Here is a 16,853-nt window from a genome sequence, read left to right as displayed (position 1 = left end):
TCACTCGTCCCTTTTTGTAGTGTCGATATACGATTTCTTAGCCAACTACCTCTACTTACGAAATTGATAGGTTCTGGAAGTAGTTTCGTAACCTGAAAATTCTGTATGTAGAGATGTGTTTTCCATGTAAATGCCCTAATCTGTTCCAAGCACCCCCAAAATTCAGACATAAATCCTTTATAATGCATAAAAATGTATCAAAACATGTAACAAATACATGTTACAATTTGATTATTGCACAATAAGAATAAAATCAGAGTTGTGCAAAATGTAAAAAACCAAGAATAGGGTAAAGAATAAAAGCTAATGCAATCGTGCAAAGCTGTCAGAACACGAGGGGTGAATGAAGAGGAAGCTGGGATATACATACACATACAATAGAGGTCCCTCTTAGCCAATTGGATGCCAGAAATGCTAGGCAATAGCCAATGGCAGAACCGCTATAAATGTGTTACATTCAGTAAACTCTGGGAACTGTGAGTACCAGCCATACTGTATTTTCTTTTGTAACGCGGCAATATTTTCCCGTTGAGGCGTGTCTTAACCTGAAAATTCTGTAAGTAGAGACATTCATAAGTAGAGGTATCACTGTGTAAGTGTACACATATGCCATCTTTTGACACGAGGAGTGCAACAATTAATCCAAGTTGATCAATATATGGATTTTTTTTTAGCACAATTCAATGTAATTTGATCAAAATGCTAAATATGATTCTATTTTTGGTGTTCTGTTTTGTAAAAAAAAAAATATATATATATATATATAAATAATAAATTTAATCAACAAAATTGTCATACCAATCAAAACTGATTTGTATTTTTATTGCCCTAGGTAAATTGGAACGGATTGTGTTAAATGTCTACAACATTTTGTATTAAATCAGTCTAAGGCCTTTGAATCGAATCGTCACAGAATATCGTATCATTGTCCAAAGAATAACATCAAGAAATATTTGCTACCCTAAAAAGGTTCCCGCCCTCCTCTCCCACCCCATAAATATTTTTCAAGATCCACCCCTGCTGACTGTAAGTAGTGAAGCAAGAAGAATAGAAAATGGACTGTACCATTTCACTAAATATTTTTCATCGACATCTATTGTTGTACCGATACCATTTTTTTGGGTTCTCGACCCCGATTCTAATATCATTGTGGTCAGTGCCAATACGATACTAATACCACATTATTTGATAAAATTCACAATTTTTGTTTTCTTGTGATACTAATTTACAACATACGCACTTGAATTTGAAGTAATAGTAATCATGGCTTGATCAGACACTGCTTAACTCATCGGTTGCCATCGACGGCGCTAGATGTCCAATCCATTTGAAGTGGGAGGGTTGGCAGCTAATGAATGTTTGTTCTAACGCCTATTATTGATTTCATTCTTTTTTTTTTAACAAAGTGTTTTTGTTGTTATTTCCTCATCATTTTAGTTGGCCAGCCAGATGGTGTGTCTGTGGCTCAGAAAGAAGACACTTCAGAAACCATGGACACCATCGCAGACGAGCAGGCCCCTCAAGTGAACGGCGAGAAGGTGGAAAAGGAGTCTCCTGACGCCAACGACATCACTCCCGTAGAGGAGAAGGCAGCGGAGGAGAAGCCCAACGAGACGGGTGAAGTCGGCTTCAAGAAGATCTTCCGCTTTGTGGGCTTTAAGTTCACCCTGAAGAAGGACAAGAGCGAGGAGAAAGACCCTGTGAAGCTGCTGACTGTGAGAGATAAGGATGGAGAGGTGGTCAACGGACTGGATGAACCTCCGAAGGATGAGTCCAACGCCGAGGGCGAGAACGGTATTGCCGAAGAGAAAGTTTCCCCTGACACTGAGACCGAAGTCACCAAAGATACCACCAATGCTGAAACCCCAGATGGTGCTGCAGATGCAGCAGAAGCCACAGATGAAGCTGTCAAAGATGAAGTAACTGAAAAAGAGGAGGAGTCCAGTCCACCACCCCAGGAGACTACGCTGTCCCCCTTCAGGAAGCTTTTTAGCACAGGCCTCTTCTCTAATCTGCGAAAGAAATCCAGCATTAAGAGGACAAAAGAGGAGGAAGACAAGGAGGCAGCAGGCGAGGACGAAGCTGCTAAGACGGAAGAGGGGGGAGATAAGCCAGAGGCGGAGCAAGAAACCAAGGAGGAGGCAACAGTATGTCAAGAGAAAGAAAAAGCAGAAGAAGAGGCCCCAGCATCACCGGACGAGGCTAAACCCGAGCCGACCTCTGAGTCTGAGGTCACCGCTGATAGTCCTGCTTCTGATGAGACAAAGCAAGAAGAGGAAAAAGCAGAAGAAGAGAAATCTCCAGTGGAGGTAACCTCTGATTCTGAACTAGTGTCTTCACAAGAGAAGGTAAAGCCCCAAGGGAGCCCTCTGAAAAAGCTTTTCACTGGCGCTGGCTTGAAGAAACGCTCTTCTAAGAACAAGAAGAGCAAGAAAGATACTGAAGCCAAACTAACAGAGTCTGGGGAGCAATCAGCAGAACTTCAGTCCTCCACTGAATCCACAGAAGCGGCAAAAGCTGACAGTGGCCCCTCGTCTCCAGAGAAATCAGGAGAGCATGTAGTTGAAGCAGAGGGTGAAGAAATTGAAGGTGAAGTTGTCTCTGACGGAGAGAAGAAAAAAGAGGGTGTTGTTGTCTGGTCTTCGTTCAAGAAACTAGTGACGCCCAGGAAGCGTGTGAAAAGACCTTCTGAGAGCGACGATGAGGTCACAAGTGAGAAAGCCGCCAAGTCAGCAACTTTGTCATCTTCTGAGAGCGCTCCATTAGCAGATAAAGGTGTAGAAGAGGAAGCTAAAGAAGAGAAACCCTCTGAAGATGAGAGTAAGGCTGAAAACACTGAAGAGAAACTGGTCAGCAGCACAGAGGAGCCCAAAAAGAAAATGGACACTTCTGTCTCTTGGGAAGCTCTGATGTGTATGGGAGGACCCAAGAAGAGGACCAGGAAGACATCTGATTCTGACGATGAGGAAACCAAGATTGATGAGGAGAGCGCGCCAGCTGCAGAGGAGGGGAAGCAGGAGGAGAAAAACGAAGAAGGTGCAGTGAACATTCAAAATGTTGAGGCTGAAGGAGAAGGCTCTTCCTCTCCAGAACCTCCGACCAGCCCACCTGAGAAGGAATCTGCCTGGGACACATTGAAACGCATGGTTATGCCAAAGAGTAAGGCCAAATCTGAGGAGAAAACAGAAGAAAGCACAGAACAGGTCCAGACAGAAACTGAGGTTCCAAAAGATGAGTCATCGTTCTCTTTGAGAAAGCTGTTCCCTGGTCTCAGGAAGAAGAAAGTTGAAAAACAAGCCTCCACTGATAGCGAGGAGGACTCTGACACCCCAGCAGTGGTCCCGCTGTCAGAGTATGAGACAAAACCAGAAGAGCAAACCGTGGAAACCACAAGCGTGGCTAAAGTGTCTTCTGAGGAGAGAACCCCTTCATGGATCGCAGCCACGGGGGAGCAAGGCGATGACAAACACGATCAGCTGAGCGACATCACCGAAGAAGCAGAGAATGTCGCTACCCCCAAGTCTGTTGACACCGACAATGTGGAAGATGACACTGAGGAGCAGATTGCGGCGCTCCCAAAATCTCGAGGACGTAAATTATCCGTAGCTGAAGTTGCTCAAGCTCCTCCCGCAGAAACCACCTCCAATGAAACCCAAGGACTGAAGACAGAAAAAGCACAGGAATCCGTGGCGGCCATCGAAGCTGAGATCAGTGAAATTCCACCTGTGACAACTTCGATCTGTGAAGACCCACCAATTGTGACAGCCACAGAAGAATTTGAACCACCTCTGGAGCAAGCCGTTACCAACACTCATCATCTCCTTGAGTCGCATGCCCGTGACGAGGCCGTGGCCATCTGCACTGGCCTGGGAACCAAAGAGATTGCTAAACTCGCTCTGGAGAAACCTGCAACTGAAATCACAGAGTGTGTTTCTGTGGTCACCGATGCACTAAGCACTGAGGTCTTAGTAGAAGAGGACTCACTTCAACTGGAGAAGGCCATTGTGACAGAAGACGCACTGTTGAACGTCCAAGTCCAACAAGTAAGAAGCACTGAAATCGAACCTGTCCAAATCTTGGAGAAGGAAGTTCTTGATGTTCAAACTGCTGGGAATACCTGCGAACCTGTGCCTCCGGCCATCGCGACTGTCAACACTTTGCTGGATCCGCAAACTGTTGAGAGCGCCACCAACGTGACGCCGACTGTAGAACTACAGAACGGAGAAGTTGAAAATAACAATGAATTTGAACATGCCCGTCAAACAATAACACCAAATGAGGAGGTTTGCGTCATCAAAGAAACCGTTGTCCTCATCAGTCCGCCCTCCGATATTTCAGAACTAGAGGACGCTACAAAACTCAACGGTAATGAAGAAGAGTCCAGTCAAATTGAGGCCCAGAGCAGTGTCATCGCCCAATCTGTCATTCAGGACGCTGTGGATAAAGTTTCAGTTCAGCCAAAAACCCCTGAGTCCTCCGCTCCAATGACACCAGTCCAGGCAATGATGACCACCGAAAAGGAGATTGAGTTTCCAGCAGAAACCGCCGTCATTACCGACACCCCCGTCACCAACGAAAAATCAAAAGAGAAGCCACTTTTTGTCGCTTTGGAATGTGAATCGGTCCCGATTGAGGTGACGAAGATCCTCGACCCATCTGTGCTGGGAGATGAGAAACCGGAGGAAAGCTTGAAGAAAGTTGTGGAAGTAAACGCAAGTGAAGAATTTGTCATAGTGGAAGAAGTGGTGGAGATCATTGGTGAGGGTCAAACAAACAACAAACTGGAGGCAGTGAAGGAGGAGCTGGAAGAAGAGAAACCGCAACCAGAGGTGAAGGAGATCCACCATCCCTTCCAGATGGTTCTTAAGTCCGCGCAGGTGGTCGAAGAGGAGTCGTTCCAAGAGGAAGCGGTGGAGGAAATCGGCAGCAACGGCCTCGCGGACGGCCAAGGAGACCGACCGGCGAGCGAAGACCTCCAAGCAGAGGAGAGGACGCCGTCAAAGTGCGCAGAGGTGATGGCGCAGGTGATGGAGGTGATCGAGGAGGCGGTCAAGGAGATCCAGCCTGTGTCCACAGAGATCACACCGGCATCGTGAGCAGGTGAGACAGACTACAAAATTCCTTCATTAACCGATCAAACGATTTTTTTTAACATCAACCGGCTCTACTTTTATTAGCGGGGTAGGTCGGTGGGGGCCTTCTAGCCAGATGAAGAAGCTTTTGTTCAGCCGCTGAGTTACCAGGGAACCTTTGATATCAAAGTAGGAATGCTGTTGTTGACCCCTTCTTTGTCGGCCGGGGTCTTAAAGGGAAGTGGTGTGTGAGGGGGGAGATGAACTTGTGCTGAAAGACTGATTATTTTCTCCCGTCAGACTTCTTCTCCTCTATCTCAGTCTCTTTCCATTTAAGTGCACAAGTTCCATCTGGCTTGAATTATAGCTTTGATACACTGGAGCATCATTTTTATGTGCGGTGCTTTTTATAGTGTTCGTTGTTTAGTGTTTTTAAATGTACTGTAAATTGTTCAACACTTTGTAGGGCTGTCATTTTAACGCACTGGCTGCCATGGACAACGCTAGACGTTTAATCCATTTTGATTGTCCCAGTCAAAATGGATTGGACGCCTAGTGCCGGCCATGGAAGTTAATGAGTTCATCTATTAATACTACAATCTTATTAGAAGATGGCAAACATGTTCAGCATGAACTGGGGAAAAAAAATAATTCAATATCAAGATAATCTTATTATATGACATCGGATAACACAACCGTATGGGCGCTTATTTAACTCATTGGGTGTCAATGGCAGCCACCAATACCCTAATTTTCGGACTAAAAGGCGCACCTGACTATAAGCCACCACCCACCAAATTTGACACGAAATCGACATTTGCTCATACAGTGGGGCAAATAACTATTTAGTCAAGTTTAGTCAGTTGTGCAGGTTCTCCCACTTGAAAATATTAGAGAGGCCTGTAATTGTCATCATGGGTAAACCTCAACCATGGGAGACAGAATGTGGGGGAAAAAAACAACAGAAAATCACATTGTTTGATTTTTAAAGAATTAAATGCAAATCATGGTGGAAAATAAGTATTTGGTCAATACAAGAAGTTCATCTCGATATTTTGTTATGTACCCGTGGTTGGCAATAACGAAGGCCAAACGTTTTCTGTAACTCTTCACAAGCTTTTACAGAAGCAGATCTTCTCTAGAGCAGTGATGTTTTGGGGCTGTCGTTGGGCAACACGGACTTTCAACTCCCGCCACAGATTTTTTATGGGGTTGAGATCTGGAGACTGGCTAGGCCACTCCAGGACCTTGAATGCGAAGCCACTCCTTTGTTGCCCTGGCTGTGTGTTTGGGATCATTATCAAGCTGAAAGACCCAGCCACGTCTTGTCTTCAATGCCCTTGCTGATGGAAGGAGATTTTCACTCAAAATCTCTCGATACATGGCCCCATTCATTCTTTCCTTTACACAGATCAGTCGTCCTGGTCCCTTTGCAAAAAAACAGCCCCAAAGCATGATGTTTCCACCCCCATGCTTCACAGTGGGTATGGCGCTCTTCAGATGCAATTCAGTCTTCTTTCTCCTCTAAACACGAGAACCTGTGTTTCTACCAAAAAGTTCTATTTTGGTTTCATCTGACGATAACACATTCTCCCAGTCCTCTTCTGGATCCTCCAAATGCTCTCTGGCGAACCGCAGATGGGCCTGGACGCGTACTTTGTTCAGCAGGGGGACACGTCTGGCAGTGCAGGATTTGAGTCCCTGGCGGCGCATTTTTTTTACTGATAGTAGCCTTTGTTATTGTGGTCCCAGCTCTCTGTAGGTCATTCACTAGGCCCCCCCGTGTGGTTCTGGGATTTTTGCTCACCGTTCTTGTTATCATTTTGACGCCACGGGGTGAAATCTTGCAGGGAGCCACAGATCGAGGGAGATTATCAGTGGTCTTGTATGTCTTCCATTTTCTAATAACAGGGCCCACAGTTGATTTCTTTACACCAAGCGTTTTTCCAATTGCAGATTCAGTCTTCCCAGCCGGGTGCAGTTCTACAATTTTGTCTCTGGTGTCGTTCAACAGCTCTTTGGTCTTGGCCATAGTGGAGTTTGGAGTGTGACTGACTGAGATTGTGGACAGGTGTCTTTTACACCGATAATGTGTTAAATCAGGTGCCATTAACACAGGTAATGAGTGGAGCCTCGTTAGACCTCTTTGACAGCCAGAAATCTTACTTGTTTGTAGGTGACCAAATACTTATTTTCCACTGTAATTTGGAAATAAATTCTTTAACAATCAAACAATGTGATCACATCACAAACAATGTTTTTTTTCCCCCCACATTCTGTCTCTCATGGTTGAGGTTTACCCATGTTGACAATTACAGGACTCTCTAATCTTTTCAAGTAGGAGAACTTGCACAATTGGTGGTTGACTAAATACTTATTTGCCCCACTGTATATAAGGCGCATGGGATTATTTGGCATGCTATCGGCTTTTGAGAACATTTAAAGCTTTTAAGTGCGCCTTATAGTGCGGAAAATACGGTAACCGGAAACACTTTATTTGACAGTGGCGTCATAAGACTGTCATAAAACCGTCATAATTATGACATGACACTGACATTAGCATCAACAAAAGCTTATGGCAGATTTCATTTAGTGTCATCCGCCAAATTACCTGACTTTTGAGTGGATGTAAAAGATCCAGACTGTAAACAAATTGAGTTAGAGACAAAATTTGGCAGATGACACTTAATGACATCTGTCATAAGCATTCAGTAATGCCCATGATAGTGTCATAATTATAACGGTCTTATGACAGTCTTATGACGCCGCTGTTAAATAAAGTGTTACCTATTAACAGAAATAAAATCAACAAATAAGCCACACTGGACTATAAACCGCAAGATTCAAATGAGGGGGGAAAAGTAGCGGATTATAGTCTGAAAATTACGCTACTTAAAAGTCTATATTTTATGTTTTCAAAATTTTCAAGTTCGTTTATTTTTTGCATTTTTTTTTACTAGACAAGAAAAGGAGAAAAAAAGTAAATGTTCTGTTATTTATTTTATTTGAAAAAAAAAATAGTTTAAAGTACGGCTGTCAAACGATTAAAATTTTTAATCGAGTTAATCAGCTTAAAAATTAATTAATCGTAATTAATCGCAATTCAAACCATCTATAAAATATGCCATATTTTTCTGTAAATTATTGTTGGAATGGAAAGATAAGACACAAGAAGGATATATACCTTCAACATACTGTACATAAGTACTGTATTTGTTTATTATAACAATAAATCAACAAGATGGCATTAACATTATTAACATTCTTTTAAAGCGATCCATGGATAGAAAGACTTGTTGTCTTAAAAGATAAATGTTAGTACAAGTTATAGAAATTTTGTATTAAAACCCCTCTTAATGTTTTCGTTTTATTAAAATTTGTAAAATTTTCAATCAAAAAATAAACTAGAGGCTCGCCATTGTTGATGTCAATAATTACACCATGCTCACTCATGGTACTAACCCATAAAATCAGTTGGACCCAAGCGCCAGCAGAGGGCGCCAAACACACACAAAAAAAAACAAATAACAAGCGCACATTACACTGTACTGTCATTTTAATGTGTTTGAGTGGGGCATGTGCGTTGATTGTGTCAAATATTTTAACGTCATTAATTTAAAAAATTAATTACCGCCCGTTAACGCGATAATTTTGACAGCCCTAGTTTAAAGATAAAACTGCAATTTCAGTCATTTCTTCATTTATGTATATATATTTTTTAAACCAACAAAAACTTAAAATGTTATGTTATTTATCAACTTTAGAGTGTTATTGGCTGGCATAACCACTGTATGGTTTGCTTTTTATTTTAATTTTGTTTTTAATTTACATTTTATCATTTTATTTATGCATAAAAAATGTATACAAAAATATTGATTGATGTAGGCCACACTTGTACCGTACCAAATGTTAATATTGTGGCCTACGTGGAAGTTTAAAATCAAATCGGAGATATTTTAACTCTTAAACACTATATTACAGCTTCGCTTATCATCTTACTTTTCTGTTTGACCCTCTCCTCGCCCAACCAGGCCCAATTTCCACCCGCGAATCTGGGTGCCTTAGAGGCCCGGGTGCAATTGTACCCCCAGCAGCCCTCTAAGTTCTGCCCCTGGTACTTAATAAATAAAAGACAGGAAAGTACTATACAATAAAATTGAGAACAAAACAAAACAAAAAAAACAATGCATCGCGCTAAAAGTAATTACAGCAAATAAAACAGATAATATCCAAACACATTAAAATCCAAAAACAAGACTACCCTAGTCAAGAGAAAAAGCTAGTCTAAAAATAATTTTAAAATAGTCACTTGCCCTAAAGAGTTAAGCAGAATTTGATGAAATCATGGATGAAGGAGGCAAACATGAAGTGAAACTGTAAAACATTAAGTCACTATGCAGTCTTTACATATAAGTACTGCGTTACCAGAAAGAAATAGTCACCAATAAAACTAATAAAATACAAAAATCTGTGCAAAAGCCCAGCAAAATGCATCTTGGGAATTGTCATAGCATTGCATGCCTATATTTTTAATGCTTCGGTCGCCCCCTCGTGGCTCTTTGGGGTAACTATTGTAAACATTTTTAATTTAAATTCAATTTAATTGTGATGACATTTTCCACACTATAAGGCACATCGATAAATAAGGCGCAGCTTTATTGAATGCCTTATTTTTAAACTGGGCACCCTGCATTGAATGTAGTAATGTAATGTTCTAACCCTAACCCTAATAGTGGTTGCATTATGCATCCACTAGATAGAGATGTGCTAAAGGAAATATCACGCCATGATTAACCAATATTGATCCATGTACAAGGTGCACTTTTGAGAAAATTTAAGGCTTTTAGGTTCACCTTATAGTGCAGAAAATACGGTAATTGCGGACATTTTGGCTCATTGCGATTGATATTAATTTATATGGGACATTTATTTTTTATAACGTCCGAGGAAGTTGTTCTGTTATTTTTCACAGAATGTTTATTTGATTTTGAAAAACTTGAATTTGTTACATTTATCTTTATTAAAGCATCACAATACAATTAGCAATAACACGTTAAGTGCACGATCGCATATATTGGTATCGGATTTTTGGAGTTGGACAATATCGGGATATCAGTTATCAGGTAAAAAGTCGTTATCGGACAACTCTAGTGCTTTCTGCTAAACATTTTCTCTGCAGCATGAGCCATGACTTGAAAAAAATGGCCTGTTGTCCTTTGTATTGAATTTTATATGAACGTTTTGTAAGATAAACATCCTACAACATTTCTATTAAAAGCCCATTTTTCAAGAACTGCCTGTATATGCCATTTTTAAAACTTTGCTTACCCCTGCTAGATGAAGCTGCAGAACCGTTGCCACGGCGACCAAGACGAGAGCGATGACAAGAAGCAGAGGACGCTCGGTTACCACTCCCCCACTTGATACGTCGGGACATGGCTCCGCCCCGTCCTGCCCTGAGAGACACTGAGTCACCGAGCTTCCTGTCCAGCATCCATTCACCCATCCAACACCTTCCCCACTTCCTGCATCCACCCTATCTCTGTCTCCACGACGGTGCAAGCAAGTGGACCAGTGTTTACCTGTGTGCGTGCGTGTATATGATGCATAGGTGTGAAAGAATATCAGAAGGTGAACAGATTGTATATTGTATTTATATCGCGAGTATTCTTCCAGTCACCCTATATTTTTTCATGTCAAGCCCTATTTTTGTTTCCTTTGTCACACGAAAAAAAATATTTTGAAAAATGCAAAAAGCAACAAGTCATTACCAAAGCTCATTGTTGCGTAAAACTGGAGAGGGGCGATTATTGTCATTATTCAAATATTCTGTAGCAGCCATGGTACAAAATGAGCCCGACTGCCTAATTTACTGTGAAAACAACTTGTCAGAACACAAAATACTGTTAGATCATCCTCACTTTTGGAGCTGTAGTTCGTGCATTATTTTATGAATGCACTTTTGAACACCCATCATAAATTAGAGGCTGCTTAATGCATTTCTTCTTTATTAATTTGGGTTATGAATGGCTGACACCAGCAAGCTTTATGACCAAATGAGACCAACCATTTATCAATACTTGCTTTTTTTTTGTACATAAATATTCCACCCCAAACTTCTTTTAGTTCACTGTGAGCTTGTTAACATTTGTACAGATTATACGCTTGTATGTACTGACAAAGCCTCTTGTTATAACAACTAATATGCTTCATTGTCCCGTAATATTCACATAAGCATGGTTTTAACTGTCTTTTGTATTTTCCAAGCTGTTAATAGTACGGATACACAAACGTGTCTATATTTCATTCAATAAAGTTTAGAGGGTTGGGGAAAAGACTGTGTGCTTGTTTTATTGCCTGCACCATCAACATGATTAGATACTGTACGCAAAATCTAACTGGAAACTCATCAAACTGGAAAATCCTGTAAATAGAAGGTTCAGCATGAGTTCAGTTTAGTGCTACTTTGACCTAGGAGTAATTCATTGACCCAACTCACTCAATTTACTCCTGTGTCAAATAAATGTCCCTATTCAAGTCGCGCCTTGCGATACGAGACACATTTTTGAGGATATTTGAATTAAAAACAGTAGAGAGCAAATATCATAATACTCATTGGTGGATATTCTTTATCATCTGTACACAATGCCGAATACCGTATTGGCCCGAATATAAAATGTTTTTTTTTTTGCATTGAAATAAGACTGAAAAAGTGGGGGTCGTCTTATATTCTAGACATTATACCCATTCACGACGCTAGATGGCGCCAGATATCATTGAAGCGATGTTCTGTCATGACAAATCTCAGCTACTCTCAAGTTTAACCAGTTTGCATTATTTTATTGCAATGATTTTCCTTATTCAGATTTGTTTCAAGACTAGTTACAGTTAGACTTCACTTTGATGGTTAATGCAGTTATTGCAATTTTGTTGTTTTATCACAATAGATTGGTTTATTTACATTTCGAAAACCAGAAGCCATTCGTTTACGAATGTGATTGCACTTTAGTTTGCATATTTAAATGTTCAGATATTGAGATTTGAATGTGTCCAAATAACATGCTTTTTCCCTCAAATATATTGTTTTGTTTCAGATGTACTGTAATTTTTTTCTGTATAAAAATTTATTTGGTGTTCAAAAAGTCTTTTTTTTTTTTTAAACTTGAGTCTGGAAAAAGAGGGGGTCGTCTTATAATCAGGGCCGTCTTATATTCAGGCTAATACGGTATTACTGCGTTCTGAGAAAAAAATTCACTATTTAAACATCACAATGTGATCATGATTACAAATATCCGTGAAATTGATCTTGATTATCCTCTTGCTTTACACAAACTATATTTTAACCACAGACATCATCATTATTGACGGGTCAGCTCAGCCATGCACTGCGCAACTCATTCAAGCAGGGGGCCGCCCACATCAAGAGGAGCTATTCACAAACATGCACACGCACCGAACAAACAGTGGTTTTCGGTTCAAAAAGTACAAAAGCTGTAGCACATACAAACAGGAAGGATTGTCTCAGGAGTGATTTCTTTGAGGATTCAAGGTAATTATTCAATTTTTCGTACCATGCATGCATTTTGAAAAGTGAAAAAAATGGGAGAAATTAGCCGCTAAGGTTAATGCTACCTGCACGTTTTGTGCTTTTAACCAAGAATCAAGACTGTTTTACATCCATATCTTTAAAGAATTCAGGGATTAAAGCATTACATCCAAATCTATAAAGAATTCAGGGATTAAAGCATTTATTCACAAGAATTTAAACTTAAAATAAAGACGAGCCGCACATTCGACATAGTTACATAAAATAAATGCTACCTGCACGTTTTTTTCCCTCTTGCTTTTACCCAGAATCGAGACTGTTTTACGTCCATATCTATAAAGAATTCAGGGATTTAAGCATTTATTCAGAAGAATTTTCAATGAAAAAAGCTCTTTGTCTGTGATTCCACTCGGTGAGCTTTGACAGCCTCGCCAACAATGCAGGCCCCGTATTTATTGACCCTGCGCCCCGTCAAATACATTATGAAGTCTATGATTTTAACGAGGAAATATCGCACTATGTAGTATAGAAATCTTAAGATATGGATAAACATATTTTGTGAATGGTGATGACTGTTAAGTATGTGCTATAGTATTTGCAAACTAATTTTAGTACCTATTTTGTTGTTGAGAAACAGGTGGACACCAAAATCAACATATGAAAACTACATTTTCTATTACGAAATGGAATGAGACGAAAATCATGTTTTCTGTAGGCCTATAGACCAAACATAACATCAAAATTTAGCATCACCAACGTCATTCATTTCTAAATACTGTATATTTGGTACAATACCATGACGTTGAATTGCAAGTATCCATTTATCATGTCAAAACTGGGCTTTGGCGCCATCTTGTGGCATTCTGGAAGGGAGCCATCTAGTGGCGTGATGCGTTGCTTTTTACGTCATTTCCTGTGATTATTCATCTTTCAAAATCACGTTAACTACTTTCTAAGCATTTTGTTTATTTGTTTATTTTATGGAAAACGTTTTTAAAAAGAAGTTTGGAATTAGTTTGTGGTGAATTTACTGTTTGATACATGCTACTTAAGAGTAAATTGAAGCGAATTTGTTAATTCGGTATTTTGAAATGAAAGCTCCCAAGAGAAACACAGTCTTCAGAGAATACAATCAAAACTTAGGTCAGGGGTTTCGTGCTGTTCTTTTTTTTTTCTTTTTCTCTAAAAGGAGTATGACGAAACAGCACTTCCCGCCCAGCGCCCACACAAACTCCACGTCACTAACGTACCCAAGTCCTTTGAAGTTCAGAGACATGAAAGTTCAAAAACAGCGAAAGAGTAAGAACCACGCCTCTTTCCAAAACGCATTATTACCTACTTAAATGACTCCACGTTTAACAAAATGTGTCAAATTCGTGTCGCAACGTGAGTTTTGAAGATGCTCCGTCATACAAATTGAATGCTCAAATGGCGCCTCGGTAGCCTATCAGAGGGACTGCAGAACGCATGCGCAATGGTGCAGGCGCACGTTATGTTTAGAAACTACTGAAATCGGGTGTTTTTCAGAACTTTGTTCGGTAAAGCAGCGTTTGAAACACTTGGCTTCAATAAATTGAGGCGCTTTGCGTAGAGGAAAGTGCATTGATAATTTTAGAAAAAAAATAAGTAATCGACAACAGCTTTGACGGAAAATTGCGAAATTGTAGAAATTTCACTGCTAAATTTAAGCCCGTGAAAATGCAGTATTGCATTAATTGCTCGATAAACAGTCAAATGTGATAGGAAATGGGTTATAACAACATATATGACACGCAAGCGTCGTTTATATCTAAGTGGTAAACCCTTTTGATCGTCTTTTGTCATGAATGTTTTGAGATATCCGAGCTTTTGACGAGGTCCTGAAGGCAGCGCAGGAGTGAGCTCGAATGTGAGCTGTGTAGAGGAAGTGGCGCTCGGTGTGGGTCCGCACCTTTTCCGGTAACATAGCACCGCGGGGCTGAGTGAGGGAGAGAGGGGCGAAGAGAAGCCTGAGAGCAGGGGAGTAACGGCCCGGGGACGGCGGGGAGCACGATAGCCGCTTAGGTGAGTCATTTTCATCCCAAATTGAGGCGTCGAAAGCTAGTGCTCTTTGATTTTTTTTGTTCGTTTTCCGCTTCAAAGTTGTCCTCCGTACTGACACCCCTCCCTGCTCTTGTGTCAAACACACAGGGTAGAAGAGCGAGAAGTCGGATGAATTAGTGACATTTTCGGCCCTTGTTCAGCTGTAGAAGGAAGTAGGGCTTTCTGACGTTTTTTTTTTTTTTTTCAAACCACCAGCAGCTGCTCCACTACCGGTGAAATTCGTCGACAGGCCCCGGGCAAGTGAGGACAGCCGGCGGCCGAGGAGGAAGTGAGAAGCCCGGGCTTTGGACTGGGCCTGCCTCGGAGGAAGAAAGCGTCCGTGGAAATGTTGATTCTCATGGGAACAGGTTAGACTGAAGCATCCTCACTCGACCCCTCAAGGGCTATACACACAGCCACTCAGGTCACGCCAGCGCAGTGTTGCACCATTTTGATTCCAATTGTAAAAGTATTTATGCAAGATAAACACCATGGGGAAAATGCTGTCAAAGATCTTTGGCAACAAGGAGATGAGGATACTCATGCTTGGACTTGATGCGGCGGGCAAGACCACCATTCTATACAAGCTGAAGCTGGGCCAGTCAGTCACCACCATCCCTACGGTGGGCTTCAACGTGGAGACGGTCACTTACAAGAATGTCAAGTTCAACGTCTGGGACGTGGGCGGCCAGGATAAGATACGTCCACTTTGGCGACACTACTACACAGGCACGCAGGGTCTGATATTCGTGGTGGACTGCGCCGACCGGGACCGCATCGATGAGGCCCGCCAAGAGCTCCACCGCATCATCAACGACCGGGAGATGCGCGACGCCATCATCCTGATCTTCGCCAATAAGCAGGACCTGCCCGACGCCATGAAGCCCCACGAGATCCAGGAGAAGTTGGGCCTGACGCGTATCCGCGACCGCAACTGGTACGTGCAGCCCTCTTGCGCTACATCTGGGGACGGACTCTACGAAGGCCTCACCTGGCTTACCTCAAACTACAAATCTTAACACGCACGGACATGACGCCACCGTTCTAGAATTTGGATCCTAGTTTTAATTCCCAGTTTCGAATTTCGGGAACGTTAAGAAGAGGAAGTTCGGAAATGCGGTGAACTCCCGCTGTATTGCCGATTCGTTTTTTTCCTTTTTGTTTTTTTAAAGCTTCGGCGCCACGTTCGGCGCCGAGTAGAATCGAGGGGAGGAGCTTCACAAAAAATTAGCCACCATTTTGTCGCACTTACAAACTGTTCGGATTTTTTCCACAATTTAACGTTAAAAACGGGGGTTCACTGTAATTCGGATCGGAAATTTTCCATTTTCCGCCATTGATGGTGATAAACGTCCAATTCATTTCGTCTAGGAGGGATTGCAGCGATCATTGTTTATCACCGTCAATGGCACTGAAACTGTCCAGAATTAAAAATACAAATAAACATGGAAAGTTTCCGATTCCACCCTACTCACTATAACCCCAAACTAATTTTCTTTATGACTTTGCTTAGCTCTTATTTTTGCCACGGCGGCATTCGGGAATCTCGCCACGAGAATTCCGGCTACATATCCAAAGTTTGGGAGAGTCACAACATTTGCCTTTTTCAGCTACATTTTTCAAAGAATGTCTTTTTTTCCGGACCTGGACAACAACAACAACAACAATAGATTGTACACCTTTTCGGATGTTGGATAATCACACACTGTGATATGAATCTTTTTTTTTTTTTTTTTTTTTTGCTCACACAGATCTTCCATGTTTGTAGTTTCAGCTGCCTTAACACACTTTCAAGAGGGGTTTTTTCATCATGGGAGGGCTGTTCTTTGCTGCACTTGTTTAGTTTGACTGACCTTTTCAGACCCTGCCAAGTGTTTACCGCCTTCATTTTGGTGCTGCAATGACCCATGTTCGTCTTCATCACATTTTTTGTGTTTTACGCTCCTTCATTATGCTATGCTGATTTGAAGTAATTAAAAAAAAACATGATTATATTCACTACATTGTCGAGGGGCTGATTTTTTTTTCCACCGAGGAAGCCTGTGAGTCAATAAAAGATGACGAGTCAGCTTAAATGTGGTCACTTCGGAAGCGGCGCATGCATCAGAGGTTGTCGTTGAAAGGCGAGTAAAGGTTGAGTTTGTGTCAAACAGGAATAGTTTCATGAAAGGTTG

At 41.4% G+C, this 16,853-nt stretch overlaps 2 protein-coding genes across 6 annotated transcripts in view; both read left to right on the top strand.

Annotated features, from left to right (window-relative positions):
* The window catches only part of akap12b (A kinase (PRKA) anchor protein 12b), an 88,469-nt gene extending 77,062 nt beyond the window's left edge, over window positions 1-11,407 (top strand). For both annotated transcript variants that reach the window (XM_057822457.1, XM_057822458.1), the window contains 2 exons: window positions 1,438-5,100; window positions 10,410-11,407. In XM_057822457.1, coding sequence (XP_057678440.1) covers window positions 1,438-5,096 — 3,659 coding nt within the window. In that variant the 3' untranslated portion in view covers window positions 5,097-5,100; window positions 10,410-11,407. The remainder of the gene's footprint in view (window positions 1-1,437; window positions 5,101-10,409) is intronic.
* Window positions 11,408-12,601: 1,194 nt separating this feature from the next.
* Window positions 12,602-16,421, top strand: LOC130907416 (ADP-ribosylation factor 6). Of its 4 annotated transcripts, none has more exons than XM_057822462.1 (2): window positions 12,602-12,621; window positions 14,896-16,421. In XM_057822462.1, the coding sequence occupies exon 2, from the start codon at window positions 15,171-15,173 to the stop codon at window positions 15,696-15,698; it is 528 nt and encodes a 175-aa protein (XP_057678445.1). In that variant the 5' UTR covers window positions 12,602-12,621; window positions 14,896-15,170; the 3' UTR covers window positions 15,699-16,421. The 4 variants fall into 4 exon arrangements, with proteins under 4 accessions (XP_057678445.1, XP_057678444.1, XP_057678443.1 ...); XM_057822461.1 differs by lacking the exon at window positions 12,602-12,621 and adding an exon at window positions 13,893-13,917; XM_057822460.1 differs by lacking the exon at window positions 12,602-12,621 and adding an exon at window positions 13,986-14,661 and having other exon boundaries at window positions 14,899-16,421.
* The last annotated feature ends 432 nt before the right edge of the window (window positions 16,422-16,853 follow it).

Source organism: Corythoichthys intestinalis, chromosome 19 (assembly GCF_030265065.1).
Source record: "Corythoichthys intestinalis isolate RoL2023-P3 chromosome 19, ASM3026506v1, whole genome shotgun sequence".
Taxonomy (NCBI): Eukaryota; Metazoa; Chordata; class Actinopteri; order Syngnathiformes; family Syngnathidae; genus Corythoichthys; species Corythoichthys intestinalis.
This window is presented reverse-complemented; position numbering and strand designations above follow the sequence as displayed.